General features: G+C 41.3%; 1 protein-coding gene across 3 annotated transcripts in view; it reads right to left on the bottom strand.

Moving 5' to 3' along the window:
• Positions 1-6,036: 6,036 nt before the first annotated feature.
• The window catches only part of Gda (guanine deaminase), a 169,144-nt gene continuing 155,432 nt past the window's right edge, over positions 6,037-19,748 (bottom strand). For 2 of the 3 annotated variants that reach the window (XM_047523653.1, XM_047523654.1), the window contains exon 15: positions 6,037-6,366. In XM_047523653.1, the coding sequence (XP_047379609.1) occupies positions 6,222-6,366 (145 nt within the window). In that variant the 3' untranslated portion in view covers positions 6,037-6,221. The remainder of the gene's footprint in view (positions 6,367-19,748) is intronic. The other variant, XR_007104842.1, reaches the window with a different exon arrangement.

Here is a 19,748-nt window from a genome sequence, read left to right as displayed (position 1 = left end):
GTATGTAATACATAGTAACATTCAATTAACACCCTTCTCCTTTCCTCTCGCGTCTTTGAATATGAGCTCCTTGAATGCCAACGGAGGATCTGAGGAAACCCATGATGACTTGAGTGGGAAGTGCTAGTCCTGGCTTGGAGTGTGCTTCACTTGGGCTCTTTTGCATGCTTCCTTATCTCCCCATTGGATTTTGATTGGTTTCTGGGGAATTCTTGACTTTCAGAGGCTGTATTGCCCTTTTCCACTTTCTGGGTTATCTGGGATACATTCTGAGCAATTTCCTCAGAACACCCTTCCAGTTCACTAATTCTCCCTTTAGATATGTCCAGTCTTCTGTGTGGTTCAAGCATTGTAGGTTCCCAGTGCTCTTCAATGGACTCCATATGTGTTCAGGCTAATTCCGGAGGCACCCTAGGTCCTTTCCTTACCCAGGAAGCACAAAGATCTTACAGGAGATTGAAGAAGTGGATCATTGGAGATATACCCTGGAAGGCTGCATCTTACCTTTGGTTCCTTCTGCTCCCTCTTTGCTTCCTTACCCCACATGAGTTGAGCAGCTTTCCTCCACTGGGTCTTTTCCCATTATGCTGTCTCATGTTGGGCCCAGAGTAATGGAGTCAGCTGTCTGTGGACTGAGACCTCTGAAACTGTGAGCCCCCAGTAAACTTTTTCTCCTCTACATTTTTCTTGTTAGGTATTTCAGTTGCAAAACTCAAAAAATGACTAAACATACAGTTTTAAAAATTGCTATAATGATCGACAATGTAGATATGGATGCAGTCTTTATCTTTGCCTCATTTCTGTCTGCATTTGTATAGAACACTGTACTTTGCTTCTAAAAATGTTATGTAACTCAAAATGAGGTCCTAGATGACTAACACTCTAGATTTAAGATAACCATGGATGAACTCATGGGCACCCAACTTCCATTTTCTCCCTCATTTATCAACTGAACCAAAAAATATACTGTGTTTGCCAGCACTGCATATATTTCTAGAGAATAAAAACCAAAATAAAACAAGAAAAAAAAGAAAAGATCTTATAGGAGTCAGACTCAAATCTAATTCAAGATGGTAAAATACCCATCAGAGTAGGTACTTTAGAAAACTTCTCTAGTGACCGTTTAGAAGACGGGCCAGGGATATTTGGGGGAGCAGGGACTCTATTGATACCCTTGGTGGGGGACTGAACTAAATTACTGAATATATTTAATCAGCTTGTTTAAATATCTATGTCTGTTGCAACTGTATCTTAAGTAGATACCTAGGAGGTGATGACACAAAACATGTGAATCTAACCCAGATGCAGTGTTTGTGGAGACTGAGGACTTTGGAACCAGGGTGTGAAAGAAGGACACCAGCGGACTGGCTTAACTTCCCTAAGTCTCATTTTTCTCATCTGCAAAATGAAAACAAGAATACCAAGCTCCCAGTGAGTCTTTGATCTAACCTGTGTTTGGCTTTCCATTTTCTCTTACTTCATCTATCACTGGGGTAATGTACCTGGTCCTTCCTGTACCTCTGTCCCTCTAAGCTAATTTATGCCCATGACCTTTGTCCTTGCTCTTCCCTCTACCTAGGACATGCTTCCTCAGATCCTACCAGGGCTGGATGCTCTTCCTCAGTTAATTCTTGTAGACAGTAAGTTAGACCCTATTTTCTGTTCGTTCTGCCACTTCCTGTCTTTTAATTGGAATGTTTAGTGCATTTTCACTTAAACCCATTCCTGATGAGGGAAAATTGACGTTTGTCATTTTATTTGTTTGTTTTCTATATGTCTTCTAACTATTTTGTCCCTCGTTTTTTTTTTTTGCACTATTATCTTCCTTTCTATTTAGTTGATTTTTGTAGAGAAACATTTTAATTCCCATTCCTTTCATTTGGGTATGTTCTATAGCTATTTCTTTGTGGTACCCCTGGGGAATCCATTTAACATATGGAAGTGACACACCTCTGATGCAAATCTGTAGCACCCTAACTTCAATAACATATGACATGCTGATTCTATTCATCTTCTACCTCAGTCCAACTTATGTAGCAAAGTTACCTGTATATGTACTGTGTGTTTAATACCATAGACTAAAAATTGGTGGGCTTTTTTCCTCCAATAATTTCTTTTTTTTTTTTTTTAATTTTCAAGTGTTCTTTTTTTTATTGTAAACAAATGGGATACATGTTGTTTCTCTGTTCGTACATGGAGTCAAGGCATACCATTTGTGTAATCATAAATTTACATAGGGTAATGTTGTTTGATTCATTCTATTATTTTTTCCCTTCCCCCCCACCTCTCCCACCCCTCTTTTCCCTCTGTACAGTCCTTCCTTTCTCCATTCTTCCTCCAATAATTTCTGACATCATGCATAAAACAAAAGCAACACTAACTTTTATAATTGCCATGAATTTACCTTTACCAGAGCTTGCTCTTTTCTTTATCCAGACTTGGGTTCTTGTCTAATGTCCTTCAGTTCAACCTGAGGGACTCCCCTTCATGCGGGGCAAGTCTAATGTGGACCAATTCCTTCAGCTTGTCTCTATCTGGGACTGTGGTTTGAATATATGTGTCCCTCCAAAATTCCTGTTGAAACCTCAACCCCAATGCAGATGTAGAGCCTTTAGGAGGTAGTTAGGCCATGAAGCTCCATCCTCATGGATATGATATGTACCTTAAGATAAAAGCTCTTGTCTAGTACACACAAGACCGCGATCTAGTCCCCAGCACTACGTGCACACAAAAGTACATCCACAAGCTGGGCTCAGTGGCATACACCTGTAATTCCAGCTACTTGGGATGCTGAGCAAGAATCACATGCTCAAGGCTAGCCTTGAGCTAGTGAGAACCTGCCTCAAAATAAGAATGACTGGGGATATTGCTAAGTGTCACAGCACCTATCTAGCATGCTCAAGGTGCTGGGTTTAATTGCAAGTAGAGAAAGAACAGAAAAAGACTTCATAGTGAATTCAGCACTCCAACTCTTCTACCATGTTAGGACACAGCAACAAGAACGCCTTGACCTTGACTTGGCTGTTTCCAGAACTGTGAGTAGTCAATTTCTGTTGTTAATAAGATAACCCAGCAGCACAGTGTTACAGTAGCACAAAAGGACCAAGGTATCTGGGAATGGCTCCATTTTTCTCTCCTGTAGGACTCTTTTGCAGGCCATAGGATTCTTGGCTGACAGGTTTTATCCTTCATCACTTTGAATATATCAACCCACTGCTTTGGAGTTTCCAAGGTTTCCAAGGTTTCCGATGAGAAATCTGAAGGACCATATGGGGAAATTATGATGAAAGTTCCTGCCTCTGGGCTCTATCAGTGTTAATAATGTGTCATCTAGTGTCTTAGGGAAGGGAGTATTTTGTTACAATCTAACAATGTGAGTGAAGAGCTACCATCCTTTTGACACCAACCATTCCAAGTCGAAAGAAAAAAATTGAATACCTTGAGGTTAGATATGATGAGTCCTTTCAAAGCTAAAAGTCATTATAGATTTTCAAACTCAAAATGAGTTGAAGCATCCTATAGGTTTTAATCTCTAAACAAGTAAATATCAGTCTCCATAATTCACTGAAGCCAAAAGCTTCTGAAGTTCTTTTTTCCTTTCTTTCTTTCTTTTTTCCCCCCATCATGAGCAAGCCTGAATTCACTGAATCTCTTCAAACTTGGTTATTCACACTGTGTACTTCCTGCCTCCTGAAGTTAATCAAGAAGCTGTCATGTGCCCTAATCACTGTGCTTTTCTGAAGTCCTTTCATATTTTTATTATTAAAGTGGAAAAGGAGCCAGGAGCATGCCTGTAATCCCAGGGGCTCAGGAAGCTAAGACAAGAGGACTGCAAGTTCAAGGCTAGTCTCAGCAACTTAGCAAGACCCTGTCTCAAATTTAAAAAAGACCTGGGAATGTAGCTCAGTGATAAAGCATCCCTGGGTTCAATCCCCAGTAGCAATAAAAATAAAAGTAGAAAAAGTCCTGGAGGCCAAAAAGTGAGACACCCACTGAGGGCTATGCTCAGCTGTGACTGAGCCATTTCTTGCTCTGAAGTCCCAAGAAACCAGTGTGAGGGGGTTTCAAATACCACCTACGTTAGGCCCTGGCAGCAAATGTCTATTTTTTTGTACACAGTAGAGATAAGTTTTTGATTGGTGACTTGCAGGACTCACCTGAGTTAACTCGTTTGGTGATGTGGAGATTTTGGTATTTGAATTTTTTTTTTTTTTAATTTTGGGGTTTTTTTTTTTTGGTTTCAGCTTTTTATTTTGTTTTGGGGTTTTTGTTTGCTTTTGTTTTTATTTATCATTCTTTTTAGCTAGCATCCTTAGTTGCTGTTGCCGCTTAGGATGTATAGTGAGAGTAGTCACAGAGCTGAGGTTGTGACAATGTGGCAGGGCCTCTCAGCCAGCTCTTCCCATAAAAGGACACTCACAAACCATTATAGTGTCCTGAGGGACACTGAGAAGGGCAGCTTTGCTAGTTGAAATGGCCTGCCAGATCCTCACCAGGATAAAGGTGGCCATGAAAGTCCTGCCAAAGGCCGAGCAGAACTTCCCCATTATTACATTTGAAGTAGATATAAAGGAGACCGTGGAAGACCCAAATGTGATCCAATTGTTTAATATTACTGAATCCACTGAAAACATCTGCCTCATGATGGAGCATACAGGTGGAGGACAGTTACAGCACCACACCCTGGAGGCTGGCGAGATGCATGAGGAGTAGCCAGGAGACTGTTCAGGTAGATCACATTCACCACACACTATTGCCATGAGAGGGGCAGCGTGCACAGAGCTCTGAAGTTGGCAAACATCTTGGTAGTCACAAAAGAAACATCAAGCTCTAAGACTTCAATCCAGGTGGCAGGTCCATGACTGGGCAGAAGCTGGACACATTCTCCAGCACGCTCCTACACTGCCCTAGAAATCTTCTGGTAGGAAGAATACCATGCCCCATGGTGAATGTCAGGAGCCTGATGTCATTCTGTACTTCATGTCACATGGTGTCTCCATTTGAAGGGAACCACCTCTTCTCAGCTGAAGGAGCAGGTCTTGCATGCAAGGGATGACATTCCCTCTCATATGTCCACTGAAGTGCAAAGTGTCATTAGTCAGTTACTGACTGAAACTCACGCAGAGGCCTGTGGTAGCCCAAATCACGGAGCGCCACAAGTGAACCAGGGTGAGCAGTATTGACTGACTCATTGGAACCAGCCACTCTCCAACCACCTGGACCCCACAACAATGAAGATCATGTGTAGCATGGGTTATGACCCACGTGATACCTGGGTCTCTTTGGTAAACAGAAGACCTAGTGAGGTGATGGATGCATATCTGATGCTCCAGCACCAGAACAACGTGGGAGGCAGGCTGCATTCCCATGCTAAGCCTGTGCATCCAGAGGTTGGGCCTTGTTTCCCCCCATACAGATCCTCCTGCCTTTCCTCTTCCCCAAAGGGGAGTGCCAGTGAGCCCGCCCTTCACACCTCTCCATTCTTCTCCTCAGAGCATCAGTTGCCTGAGGAGGACAAGCAGTCAGGGCAGAAGGGTGGCAGGAGAGCCAGTTTGCCTACCATTCCTCTCTTCTGCCTGAATGCCCCCACTCCCAGCATAGCCCCCAGGAAGTCCCTAACCTACCCTCCATCTCCTGAACAATCATCAGTAGGTGGGATGCAGAGAGCAGCAAGTCCCCCCAGGTTACCTGGTCAGAAGAAAGCTCCCTCTCCATGAGCAAACCCGATGGTGAGGCTGCAGCTTGTACCTAGGACAACACCATCAGCTGGAAGGCAGTGACTAGGAGCATTGCCACATATGCTCTATGAAAATGTTATAGCACACCATTTTGCTGTGTGCTGGCCCAAAATACAGGCCCCAGATTCAGAAACAAAGTGGCTCCAATGAAAGTGAGCAGGTAAAACGTAGAAACAAGTAAACATAGAATGGTCTAGCATTTTATTTCATATATGCTTTTATTAATGTATTTTTCAGTTGACACATTATAACTATATACATTTATGAGGTTCAATATGATGTTTAGATCACTAAGTTAATTTTGCGTGTCTCTCTACATTTTAAGTATATAGCCTGTGGATCCTGATGTCACAGTGTGGGTGTTGGCCAGGCAGGGACTCAAAGAGCTGCAGGAGGCAGACGTACACACTGCCTCAGTCTTCACATGGATTCCAGTCATGAGGGCATCTGGTGCTACCTGAAGATGCATGGGCCCTTCTTTCCCTATCTGGGAGAGACATCAGAGAGTTTTTCCTGGGAAAGTTTCTTCCTTCCCTGCTCTTCTCTGTCCTTTCTCCCATTTTGGTGATAACAGAGATGGTTCTTAATAAATTTCTGTTTCTCACGACTCATAATAAAATTCATGTTCCTGAAAGATGAAGAGAGGGAGAAAACCATGACTTCTGGAAGTTGATTTCCCAGGTCCCACAGTGCCAAAACATTCACACCCAGGGCCAGGCACAACCACACTTTCGGCCACCATGGTACCTTGCTTCCCTACAGTATTGCACACCTGCAGAGCACTTTGTATGGCCACATGTGGTCCACAGAGACTTTTTCCGTGGAAGGGTCTCCATGGCCAGTGACCACTTTGCTCTCCATGACTCATCCAGCAAGCAGCTGGGATGTCCATTGTGTTTTCTTTTACTATTTTCCTTATTGGAAAGTAGAAAATGTGGTTTCTAAATGCTTTCAAATGGAGCTGCTCAGGAAAACAGACTTTCATGAAAGACACAGTCCTTAAAAAAACTAACAAAAACTCGCCTGTCCTTCGACATCAGAGAGGATAGAGGATAGGAGAGTGAAAGAGCAAGAAAGGGTGAGATGCTATTGTTGTGACCTGAACAATAGAACGGATTAACCTGGATCATCAAGAATAGGCTGCTGGGATAGAAGAAATTCAGTATGGAATTCCATCCCCCAAAGAAAGAAGTCATTAACTAAAATTCCACCCTCCCCTTTTAAGGCATGGTATGTTGTTTTAGTCAACCTTTTCACTGCTGAGACTAAAGGACCTGACCGGAACAACTCTAGAGGAGGAAAGTTTATTAAAGGGCTTATGGTTTCTGATGTTTTAGTCCACAGAAGGTCACTCCATTCCTTGGGGCTTGAGGCGAGACTGAACATCATGGCGGAGGGAAGCAGCTCACATTATGATCAGATATCAGAGAAAGACTCTGCTCACCAGATACAAATATATACCCCAAAGTCACACCCTAATTCCCACCTCCTCCAGCCACACCCTACCACTTCAGTTACCAGTGAGTTAATCCCTATCAGAGTATTAAATCACTGATTGGGTTAAGACTCTTCCAACCCAATCATTTCTCCTCGGAACCTTCTTGCATTGTCTCACATGTGAGCTTTTGGGGGAACACCTCATATTCAAACCATAACAAATCTATAAGAAAAACAATTTTGAAGAACCTAACAGGTAGCACAATGATTAAGAGCAGAGGACCAAAAGCAGATTGCTTGAGTTCAATTCTGGTTCCACCACTTGCTAGCTAAGCGAATCTTTGTGCAAGTTGTTCAACTTCTCTTGACATCCATTTCCTCATCTATACCAGGAATAATAACAGATTCATAAGATTGCTACAAATTTAATATAAAAAGTCATGGAAATCAGTACATAATAAATGCTAAATAAGTATTAGGTAATAACCATATTAAAGCAATTTGGGGAAGGGGTGGGTTGGACATTGTATCAGCTGCCTTGGATTGTACCAATTATCACAAACTGAGTATCTTTAAAATGATACATTCTGCCACAGTTCTGGAGACCAGAAGTCTGAAATCAAGGTGTTGGTAGCATCATGCTCTGGAGACTTTCCGGGAGAGCCCTTCCTTGCCTCTACCTGAGCTGGTGACTACCAGCACTCCAAACAGCTGTCATCAGTCTGATCTCTGCCTCCATTTCCCTATGAACTTCTCTGTGTATCTTCTCCTCTCTCTTTCTTCTAAAGACACTTGTCATTGGATTTAGGACCCACCTGATAATCCAGGATGATCTCACCTCAAGATTCTTAATTTAATTACATCTACAAAGACACTTTTTTCCAAAAAAGTTCATATTCACAAAGTCTGGGTATCAGAACAGGGACATATCTTTTTAAAGGCTAGCATTCAACCAACCACAGGTATTAAGCACACCTTTCCACTTCTCTTTTAACTATTTTCATTCCACTTTTGGCTGAGAACTCAATGTCCTTAGGCTGTTCCCTAAATACCGATGGTTCTTCCTTGGTTCAAGAAATACTGATGAATGCCCACTCTGCATTAGGCTCAGTGCCATGGAGGATATAAAAGTAAAACCTCCTGGACCACTAACTAATGCAAGACTGAAATGATGGCGGCCATCAGAGAAGTACAGACGAAGGCCTTCGGGGTCACTTGAAAGGGGAGGTAGTAACTGAACCAGGGGATGGGAACATATGGACATGCAGGAATTGGAAAATAACACTCAAAAAGAAGAATGACAGGAGCAAAAGTAGAGCAGGGGGAGGGCAATGAGGTGAGTATTTAATGTAGGAAATTGTTTTTGTTTAAAAACAGGGTTCAGCACATGGTGACCTGTCCAGTCCATCATCTGTTTTTGTGTGTACCTCAAACTAAAAATAGTTTTATATTTTTTTAATGGTTGGGGGGGGAATCAAAGGTTGAAAAAGAATTTGTGGCTTGTGAAAAATCATATAAGATTCAAGTTTCAAGATTCATAATTAAAGTTTCATCGAAACACAACCACATTCACTGTTTCCATATTGCATGCGGCAGCATTCATACAGCAGTGACAAAGCCAAGGGATTGCAACATCGACACTGGCCTAAAATACTTACAGAAAAGTCTGCCAAGTCCTTCTTTAGAGAAAGCTTAAAGAGCATAAAGAATAATGGTGGAAGAAGATGGACCTTGGTAATAACCCATGTTCTTGACTTTGCCCAGTTTTTCTAGCCATCTAAATTTACCTGTTCTAAAAAGCTTACCCTCACAAGACCTTATTTGGTTATTTGCTAAGTCACTGATAGATAATTTTGCAATGCTGTTTAAGCTGTGATTGGATCATAACCATTGAACGTCCAACTTGTTACTTCTCTTAGGAAATATTTGTCATTCAGGAGAACCCAAACCAAAGAAATGCATGCCTGGCAGAGTGGTCCAGAAGATATTTGCAAAGATGAGCCTTTTTATCACCTTCTATGTCTTACCATGTAGGCAGTTGAGTCTTCTGCGTACCAGAGGCAAACCTAGTAGGTTGTTAGTTTTGTTATTACTCTTCCAGTTGGTTAAGTTAATGGGGAGTCATTTACTGCTAAACTGCCTCCCAGGGGTGGGGGGACTGGCAGTCAATACCTTACAATAATTGCCAACCACTGAGAGTTAAGTCTCTATACCTCCTTTAGCTAATAAGGCAGCTTGGGGTGGCCATCATTAAAATGGAGATTTTTTTCACAAAGGACCCAACAGCTCCCTGATGGATTGGAGCAGAAGTTAGAAATTCTGGGATCAGTGATCTTAAACTTTAGCATAGGGAAGAATTTCTAGGGGAGCATAATAAAATACACATTCTCTGGTCTTGCACCCAGAGAATGTGTGGGTCTTCTGCAGAATTCAGGAGTTAAAAAGGAGGAGGGAAAAGATGGGTCCAAACTGTACCCCATAAAGCAGTCTTGATAGTTTCTGTTCTTTACTTGCTCCAAGGATTCCTGGGTTGTTAAAGTAACAGACAATATAAGTTGGCATGAGTATCATTTAGAAAGATTTTTCTATTTTCTCATTCTGTTTAAATTTATTCCTAGGGTGTAAACATGAACCAGACCCTAGTCTAAATAAGAAATTATTTGAGAGAAGATCTGGTTCTTTCAAAGAAGAGTAGAATGAAGGTTAGAAAGGGAACTCTGGATAGAAGCAACTGATTTAAACAATCCTTCTGTCCCCATCTCTGCGTGAGTTTGGATGACATCTTGATTCTCTCGGTGCCTTAGGTTCTTCATCTAAAATGGAAAAAATGATATTATCTATGTCTTAGAGTAGTCGTGAGCATTAAATGAGCTGCTATTTATAAAGGGTATAGATTAGAGACTACCTAGAATGTGTTTCAGTAAATACGAGCATTTACTGTGAGCTCACTTACCTCAAGAACAGCATGGGAATTAGAACATGTCCCACCTTAAAAAGCTATGACTATGTTACCCCCTCCAAGTTAGCCGGGGACTTGTTCCTTATTTTCTGCATTTATCCATGAACTTGATCCCCATATTTGCAAATCTCAGGTCTAAACTTCCTTTTGCTTTTAATAACCAACATTTATTGAGCTTCACGTGACAAGAACTTTGATGACAACATGTTCCACATGCATTATCTCATTTATTTCTCATAACAAACCCACGGGGTAAGTACAACTAATAACCCCATTTTATAGATAAGGAAACTGATGCCTCACTGTTGGTAGGTAAAGTAGAACTGGACTCAAATTTAGGTCATGTGATCTCATTCTTTTAGAACCCCAGTTCCCAACCTGGAGTAGTTTTGCCTCTGCAGATGGCTGAATAAAGTACCCCCAAATATGTCCACATCCTAACACTCAGAATCTGTGAATGTTAGTAATATGGCCAAAGTCACTTTGCAGATCCAATTAAGTTAAGGATCTTATGATGGGGAGAGTAGCCTGCATTACCCAGGTGAGGCCAATATTATCACAACAGTCCTAATAAGAGGGGAGGAGACAGTGATATGACAACAGAATACATGCTGGGAATGATGCATTTTGAACATGGAAGAAGCTACCAGTCAAGGAATATAGTCAATCACCAGAAACTGGAAAAGGCAAGGAAACAGATTTTCTCTCAGAGACTCAAGAAGAAACCAGTCGGCCAATACCTTGATTTTAGCCCCATAAGACACATTTCAGATCTCTAAATTCCCAAATTATAAGAGAATCTATTTGTGTCATTTTACATTGTTAATTTTGCCATAATATGTTAACATATGTTACAGTAGCAGCAGGAAACTAATACAGATCTCCAGAGGACATATGGCAAGACCCTGAGACATTTTTGTCTGTTGTAGTGTAAAGGGTTGTAATACCAGGTGGTAGCTAGTGAGGAGATGCTAAACCTCCTATAATGCATGGGACAGGCCCCAGTCACAAAGAACTATCCAGCTCAAATGCCACTAGAGCAAGTGGAGAAATCCTGCCGTAGATCCCCAAATGGTAAAAATCTGCACAGAATGCCAAACACTAGATCTTCATTAACCCTTCATCTAGTATAACTCACACTGGTCTTTAGCACTTGATGGACACAGAAGTTACATTTGCCTGGTTTATTGTTAAGCCATGTAAACCAATTACGGTATTTATAGGAAGCCTTTATTCTCCATGGGATGTAGTTGAGGCCCCTCCCTCTGGTTTGAGTTATGTCCAATCTACTTTTCCAAGACTATTTTTTTTTAATTAATTCTCTTCACAAACCAAACATCCTGTAGCACAGTGTCAGGAACTAATGAACTAGTGAAACAGTCCGGTGCTAGTCCAGCTGTGGTGTTCCACTTTAGATCAAATTCCACAAAAAGAGTTCTCTTGTTCTACCTTGGTCACATGTTCTCCTCTAAAATAATCTCATGATCTGTGAGATTCTATTCTCATTTAATCTGTAGAAGAAATACAAGAAACTTAGAAGATAGTGATCATTTTATCCTGGAGTTCTCCAAAGCATGCACTCTAGATAGGAGTGCTTGCTGAATGAAGGAGAGAATGATAGACAGTTCTATGGGATTCAAATTCCTGACCTTTACCTCTCTGTCACTTATCCAGTAATTATAGCATGTGATTATGTTTTTTCCGTGGCACGTTTGACCTAAGCATTTGTGGCAAAAACTTTTAGAAAACCTAAAGTTCCAACTCTGAAACATGCTATTTTTAAATGAATTTTCAAATCTTTTCTGGTTGATAAAAACGGACAGAAAGTATCACCAAGGAATTAGACTATGATTTACACTCAAGCATACATAATTTGTTAAATAAATCAACAAAGAAAAGAGTGTAAGTAAATCCATCTGGGCTCACTACACACATATGCTCAATCTAGCAAATATTTTCAATTTTCTTGGATTATGACTTTAGATTAGGGGTTGGCAAGTTATATCCCATAGACCCAAACTGGTCCACTGATAGTTTATGTAAGTAAAGTTTTATTGAAACACTGTGATACTCCTTTTTTTAAAAAAATGTTTTATTCATGGTTGCTTTGAAGCTACAAAAGCAGAATTGAATAGTCACAACAGAGACCTTATGGTCCCTATGCCTAAAATGTTTACTATCTGGCTTTTTATAGAAATAGGTTGCTAACTAATTCCTGATTTACAAACATCTTTATTTGTTGCTGTCCTCTCAACTTATGAGAAAGCTCGTAAGTTATGAGAACTCCATTCTCTTCTCCCACTCCAAGAGGAGAGGATTGTGATTTGAATCAGTGACAGATGAAGGACCCACAGAGGTTATATTGAAGCTTTTGTTGGGAGGTGGAACACAGTTGATTTTTTTCCTATTCATGATTTATAGTCTCTTTTCTCATGCTCTCTTTGTAGATACATTTCAGAAATGAAGTGGAACCAGTGTGGGAACTAGGGGGAAATCTGCAGTTGCCGGCAGCAGATTTAGTTCTAAGTCTCCAAAGATAAAGGTTAGAATGGGGTGTATACAGCCCAGCTGGTCAGGACAGCCATTGGAGTAGGGCTGGAAACAGAGTAGAACCATCGTGTTCCTCCTCCAGCTCTGTTCCATTAAGGGAAAAGTTAAAATATTATAAAAGTTCCTTCTAGTAGTAAAAAGGAATTCTCTTCATTGGCATTGGTTCATTTTTCTGGAACTTTCTTTTCCATATGTTATGGATTGAATTGTGTTTCCTCCAAATTTGTGTGTTAGACCTAATTCCCAGAACTACAGAATGTCACTGTATTTGTGAACAGAGATCAGGTTGTCAGGCGAATTCTAATCCTACATGACTGTCATCCTTATCGGAAGAGGAAATTAAGACACATGCATACAGAGAGAACACCATGGGAGACACAGGGAGAAGGCAGCTGTGTCAGGAGTGAGGCCCCAAAGAAACCAAGCCTGTGGCACCTTGATCTTGGCCTTCTCACCTCTACAACTGTGGAAAAATAAATTTCTGCTGCCCAAGGCATCCCTTCTGAGGAACCTTGTTATGGCAGCCCTAGCAAACTAATACGCCATCTATCTGCTTTCACGTACGAGTGGAGCTAGCATGTCTTTTCTTTGCCAGATTAAATACCCTCTCTCCCTTTATGTATTTCATTTTGGCTTGCTGATTGTATGAACACTGAGCTTTTGTTTGTGTGTTTATTCGTTCATTTTAAATATCTGTTTTTAAAGGTTTCCATCCATTAGTTCAGCAATTGCACCTCCAGGAATTTTCTATAAAAGGAAATTGTCATCCAGAAGTATAAAACTTAATGCATGAAGCTTTGCAACCCACCAATGCATATTACTTTTCCAATTTAAAAAATGGCATATTACATGATTTTTATCTTACGAAAAAATTGTAAACCCCAAATAACACGTCAGATGAAATTTTCAAGTAATATGAAAATTGGTAAGTAAAAAAGGAGACCTCCTATATGTACCCAGAATCCCACTCCTGAGAGATACTTATGAGTGTATCATGCATATACAGTTATAAAAATAAATACATTTATCCATGTATTTCTGAAAATAGAAAGGGAAAGGCAGTTATTCCCAATACTGAACATTTTCTCACCATATCATGGACATTTTACTATGTTAATTCACTTCCTCATCCTTCCTTTCCTCTACTGCTGCATAACTCCCACATTAACCTGCCGGGCTCGGCATCCCTGATACTACCTCTCTTCCCTCTCCCTGCTGAGTGGTCTTTTGCAAGCAAATGCAGTGGGTTTGCCTCTCAGTGAGTGCAAAGCCCACAGCACAAGAGAGTGAAGTTTATTACTTCCCCAAGTAAGGAGAGCACTGGGGATCATTCTGGAAGCAGTGTCTCCCCAGCAAACAAAGCAAGGGGATTTTATTGGAGAAACACATATATATTCACCTGGGACAGATTCATCATCAAGTGTAGAGGCAAGTACACTGTTAAGCATACCCCGTTCTCCCTCATACCTCGCTAACCATCACCTGTTCAAAAAAAATAAAAGCAGTTGGGAATGCCCCTGGGTGGAGAATATAGTATGTATTATAATGACCAAAGTTCACCTCTAGGTCACCTAGAGGGGTGGGACAGGAAGTCAGTTTAGCTGGTACAGAGTTCACAGCTAGACCGCCTTCTAAGTGTCTCTGATGGGGTTTATCTGTAACAAAAGACAACTTTAGAAGTAGGCTTATGGTTACTTAAAGGTTATTAAGAATGATGGCACTAGAGTCAACTTTCTGGGTTTGAATCCCTGTGTAGTTGCTTCCTGTTGCTGTTGTAACAAATAACCACAAACTCAGTAGCTCAGAATAGCACATATTTTTTGAAGTAGCACTCTGGAGGATGATAGTCCTAAAATCGATCTAGTGAAGTAGCTCAGTGGTAGAGCGCCTGACCTGGTGTATGTGAGGCCCTGGGTTCTACCCCCAGCAATATAGCTCAGTTGGTAGGGTGCTTGCCTCACATGCATAAAGCCCTGGGTTCAATCCCCAGCACCACAAAAAAAAAAAAAAAAAAGTGTTTCTTCTGAAAGCTCCAGGGAGAGTCAGTTTCCTTGCCCTTTCCAGGGTCTAGAGGCTGCCGACATTCCTTGGCCCATGGTCCCTTTCTTAGTGTTCAATGTCTGCAGCATAGCCTCTGTCCCTGTCTCTCTGCACTCATCATCTTATCTCTGTCTCTGACCCCGACATTGGTGATTCCATCCTATTGATAGTGAGATGCAAAGAAGTGTAAGTTCTTTGTCTCAAGGATCTGAAGAACAAGACCCGTGGACTACAGAGGGTTAGAGCAAAGTGACAATTTATTTTTGAAACTGGAAGGTAAGCTCCCACAAGGGAGGAAGTAGATTACCTTCTACTGTCTAGGGGTTTATATGGTGTTACTGGAGGTGACCTTTAAGGATATTGGCTAATGACTTTTAGAGAGGGGAGTTTCTATGTCTAATCAGAGTGAGACACTCAGTAATCATATGCCACCTATCCAATCATAATGGTGATTATGCACCATGCATGTGCACATCACATGTCATCTGGCTCATCAGACACTCTGTACATGGAATTGTTGCAATCAAGGTCCCCACCCTGTCTGCCTATCACATTTCTGATTTCTGCTCTCAATGGCATTGGGCCCATCTGATCATTCAGGATAAACTTTTCATCTTAAAATCCTTAACTTAATTACATCTTAGAAGTCCCTTTTTCCATGTAAGATAATATTCCGTGTTACCATTTTTACAAGTGATTTCCATGTAAGGTAATATTGACAGGTTCTAAGGATGAAGAGCTGGACATCTTGGGGTGCCATTATTACATACCACACCTAGAAATGGCATCTTATTAGCAAGTTATGCCTTGTCTCAACATCTACTTTTAAAAAGGACCGAGTGATGGTCCCTACTCAGAAAGTTGCTGTGAAGATCTGGCAAGTTCACACATGGGAGTGGTACTTGGAACACAGTATATGTGCAATAGTATTAAAACTAGGTAGTTATCTCCTTGCCTGCTTTACCCTACACTAGACTGCTACTTCTTTGAAGAAAAACAAATAGAATTTTATACATCTGTGTATTTCAGGGCTTAGCACCAGGTCTGGGATGTATTAGGTACTCAAAAAATGTTTGTCAAACTGAATTGTTCTACTTCAGAGACTATTATTTTCCCAGCAAAAATGACAGCTAATTTAGAATATTATCATCATATTATGTTGTTCAATAATTTTAAAAAGCAAATAAAATATGCCTAGACAATCACAGCCAACTTAAACATACAGAACTAAAAACTGTATTTAAATATAGACCAGGAAGAAATGTGCCTAAACAACACTTTAATTGTGGTGGCTTAGACTGGTGAAATGATGGCTAGGTTTTTTCCTCACATTTTTTTTTGCTTTCAGATTTTCTCTATTGATTCATTTATAAAATGTAAATTTTTTTGACATTCTATTTTCACATATTTACATTGCTCTTGTTGGAAATACCAAGGTGCTGCAAGAAATCAAACATGTCTTCAGAACGGTGAGAAAAGCAAAACTTTACTTCTAGCGGAAGGGCGTATTACTGGAACCTGGCTACCAAGCACACCTAGGCAGGCAGTCCCCTGGTTTATATACCTAAGGCAGCACTGCCCTTTGCCATGATTGGAAGATTCAGAGGTACAATCTACATGATTGGCTAATTTTAAAATTAGGGCGGGCAAAAGGGAAGGACTATAATTAAAATGGCTACCATCGGATCCAATTAAGACTGAATACTATACTCTGAAAATGGACCACCAGACTTTATTTCTCATACTCCTGTACACTAAACATAAGAGGTGACATTAGGCATTGAGTCAACTTGGGCTCTGAGTTACTATCTGGGTTACAGTTTTGAGTCTACCACTTCTGTGCTGGTAAACTGAGGCCAGCTGCTATTGTGGATGTTTTTTCATCTTCTGGGTTGCAGTGGGTCCCAGTAGGGTAATGCACACAAAGTGCATGTCACACAGCAAACATGGGCACTGAATACATGTTAACCATCTTTCTCATGGTTATTATTGCTAAGAGGTTAATGTTGTCAAACACTCGTGAAGAGTTACAAGGAGATATTTACTCAGAAAAAGGAAACAAAGAAAATTGGCAAGAAGGTCAGTTGGTTGAATCTCAGAATCTACACAAATTATTCACTTTTAACCCTTTTCAAGTACGAATACACCCAATCTGATAATACAAAGGCATTTTCCAAATATTCTGTTTTTAGCTCAATGGAATTTCCTCTCCTCCCAAAAAAATCTCTTGTAAATCCCCCAGATATAAAACAGAGCAAAACAACTGCTCTGGTAAAAATAGGGGTCAGGCCATGTGTTCTGAGCACCACGTCATCCTCACAGATCTGAAGCTTCTCAGACAACAATCTGGAAAATACTGTCTGTACACAAACCTAACTGGGAATTGGAAATTTCCCAACTTCTGGGAACAGGGACACTGTGTCACTAGCACCCTATTGTGGTTTGAGGCAGCAGTCAGCAGAGAAGAGCCCACGAGGAGCAGCTCTATCCAAGCTCCTAAACTACTGGGTACAGTGTTTGTGCACATCTCCAGCCTGCTCCTCAGGAGCTGTGGCTTTATTTGAGCTGGAACTGCACAAAAGGATTGTCCTCCAGTGCTGGGCCTCAGCAGGCTTGACGACCCCTCTGTTTACCCATGCGTCAGCAGGTGGCAGCTGCACAGTCCCCTTTGATTTCTGTGGCTCAGGAGTTAAGACCTGAGCTAAATAAACATATCTTTTGGCACTGGCAGGATTCCCGGTAGCCCAGGCCAGGGGAGGTTTAAGGAGGATTAAGTTTAGATTAGGAAAGAGATGGAGTTATTCACACCCCCACTGCACCCCCTCTGTAGTCTCTTAAGTGTGTTAGGGTTTTGTAAGAGGAGAGTGGACTGAGAACTTCAGCTCCAGTTGCTCCAGAAATAAAAGTGGTGAGCTTGGTGTTCTTTTCTAGAAGGTCTGATGTGTGCCTCTGAGCATGGCTTCTGCTATAAGGGTCGTGGACTCTTGGGAATTGGCTGAAGGCTCTAGATCTTTTCCCCAGAGAATTGCACCCCCCCCCCCCCACACACACACACACTCACATAAACACAGAGAGACAATTTTACTTCTTTCTGGGGATTCCTGAACTCACTCCTGGGAGGCTGCACTGTCCCTCCAAGTGAGCCCAGTGGGTGCCCCACCTGGCCACCCTCCCCAGAGTGGCTCCTCAGTGACTCCTGCCATGTTGAATGGACCTTGCTGACACAATGCCAGGTTTCCTTGGCAGTCTGGCTTTGGAGCAGCTCGCTGGGGGCTCTGGCAGTTGTTCTTGTTTATTACACAAAGTCTTGCTCCACTCCCTGGCGACAGCTTGCAAACCGAAACTATTTCATTTCCCAGCGACCAAACAGGTTAGAGAAGAGAGGGAAGAAAACAAAACACAACAGGGTAGACACCTTCTGAAGCTGCCATTTTTCCTCAGGATCCCTGGAAAATCATCTTGTCACTCCAATGTCCTCCAACTCTGGCTTTGCTTCTGGGGTCATTGCGCTTGTTTCTGCCAGACCTCAAGAGTAAGAAATTGCCAGGTGTATTTTCCCTCCTTGTCCTTACCTCTCTCAGTGGGGTTTTCCCTCCACCATTTTTTTTTTTTTTTTAAAGAAGCATGAGGCTAGCATTCCCCCCCTGCCCCCGACAGTTAAAAAGATATTCTCATCTTGACTGCCTTATCTGTAAAAAACTACAATGTTCATAAAAAAGGTGGCAGGGGCAAGTATTGGAGAAAGTTAGAAGTATTTTTCACTTCTATAAACATGACTGCCTCTCATCTTTTTAAAAACAATATTTTTAGTTGTAGATGGACACAATACCTTTATTTTATTTATTCACTTTTATGTAGTGCTGAGGATCGAACTCAGTGCCTCGCTTGGGCTCTACCACTGACCCTCTCATCTTTACTACACAAAAATCCTGGCTCAAAATGCTCACAGGGCAGTGGTGAGACCCTGGAGTGCCCAATTTACCATCCACTTGTGCAATACTGAGCAAGATATTTAAGTCTTCCTGAGCCTCAGTTTCCCCCCAGGATTAAGATGGTAACTGCTATGTAAGGCAGTGGTGAGAGTTCAATGAGAACATGGACCAACTTGTTAGGAGTTCTCTGACTCTGAGTGAACATCTGGGCACTGTTTATTATTAATACTATAAACATTTCTTATTCCCCAGTGGAACATGATTTTCATTCTAGAGAATGCCACCTGGTGTCACGATGGTCTGTATTTTTGTGCCCCCCTAAATCCACCTGTGGAACCCTAATCATTGGCATGATGGTATTAGGAGGTGGGCCCTTTGGGAGGTGATTAGGACAGGACTGGGATTAGTGCCCTTATTACAGAGTCCCCAAATGGAAGAATTTAGAAACTATCATGCTAAGTGAAATAAGCCAATCCCCCAAAACCAAAGGTCAAATGTTTTCTCTGATCTATGGAAGCTAACCCACAATAAGGTTGTGGGGTGAGGTGGAGAATAGAAGTTTAGTGGAGTAGACAAAAGGGAATGGAGGGAAGGGAAGGGGAATGGGAAAAGCAAAGTCAGTGCAATGAATCTGATGAACTTTCCTATGTACATATATGAATACACCACAGTGAATCTCACCATCCTGTACATCCACAAGAAATTAATTTAAAAAATAATAATTATGGGTAAATTGCAGAAAGATCAATAGAGGGAAGGAGGGGTATGAGGAAAGGGAAGGGGATGATCAGGTATTGGAGTCTGAATTAAAATACAATATAGCCCATAATTGTATAATTATATAAAAATGAATTCTACTGTTATGTATAATTAAAAATAGCCTATAAAAAATAAGCTAATAAAAGTGTCCCCAGAGAGCTACTTTGTTCATCTCCACCATGTGAGGACACAGCAAGAAGATACCATCTATGAATTAGAAACCAAGCTGTCATCAGACACCGAATCTGCTGGCTACTTGCTCCTGGACTTCCCAGTTTCCAGAACTGTGAGAAATAAACTTTTGTTGTTTATAAGCTAGCTAGTCTATGGTGT

Source organism: Sciurus carolinensis, chromosome 14 (genome assembly GCF_902686445.1).
Source record: "Sciurus carolinensis chromosome 14, mSciCar1.2, whole genome shotgun sequence".
Classification (NCBI taxonomy): domain Eukaryota; kingdom Metazoa; phylum Chordata; class Mammalia; order Rodentia; family Sciuridae; genus Sciurus; species Sciurus carolinensis.
This window is presented reverse-complemented; position numbering and strand designations above follow the sequence as displayed.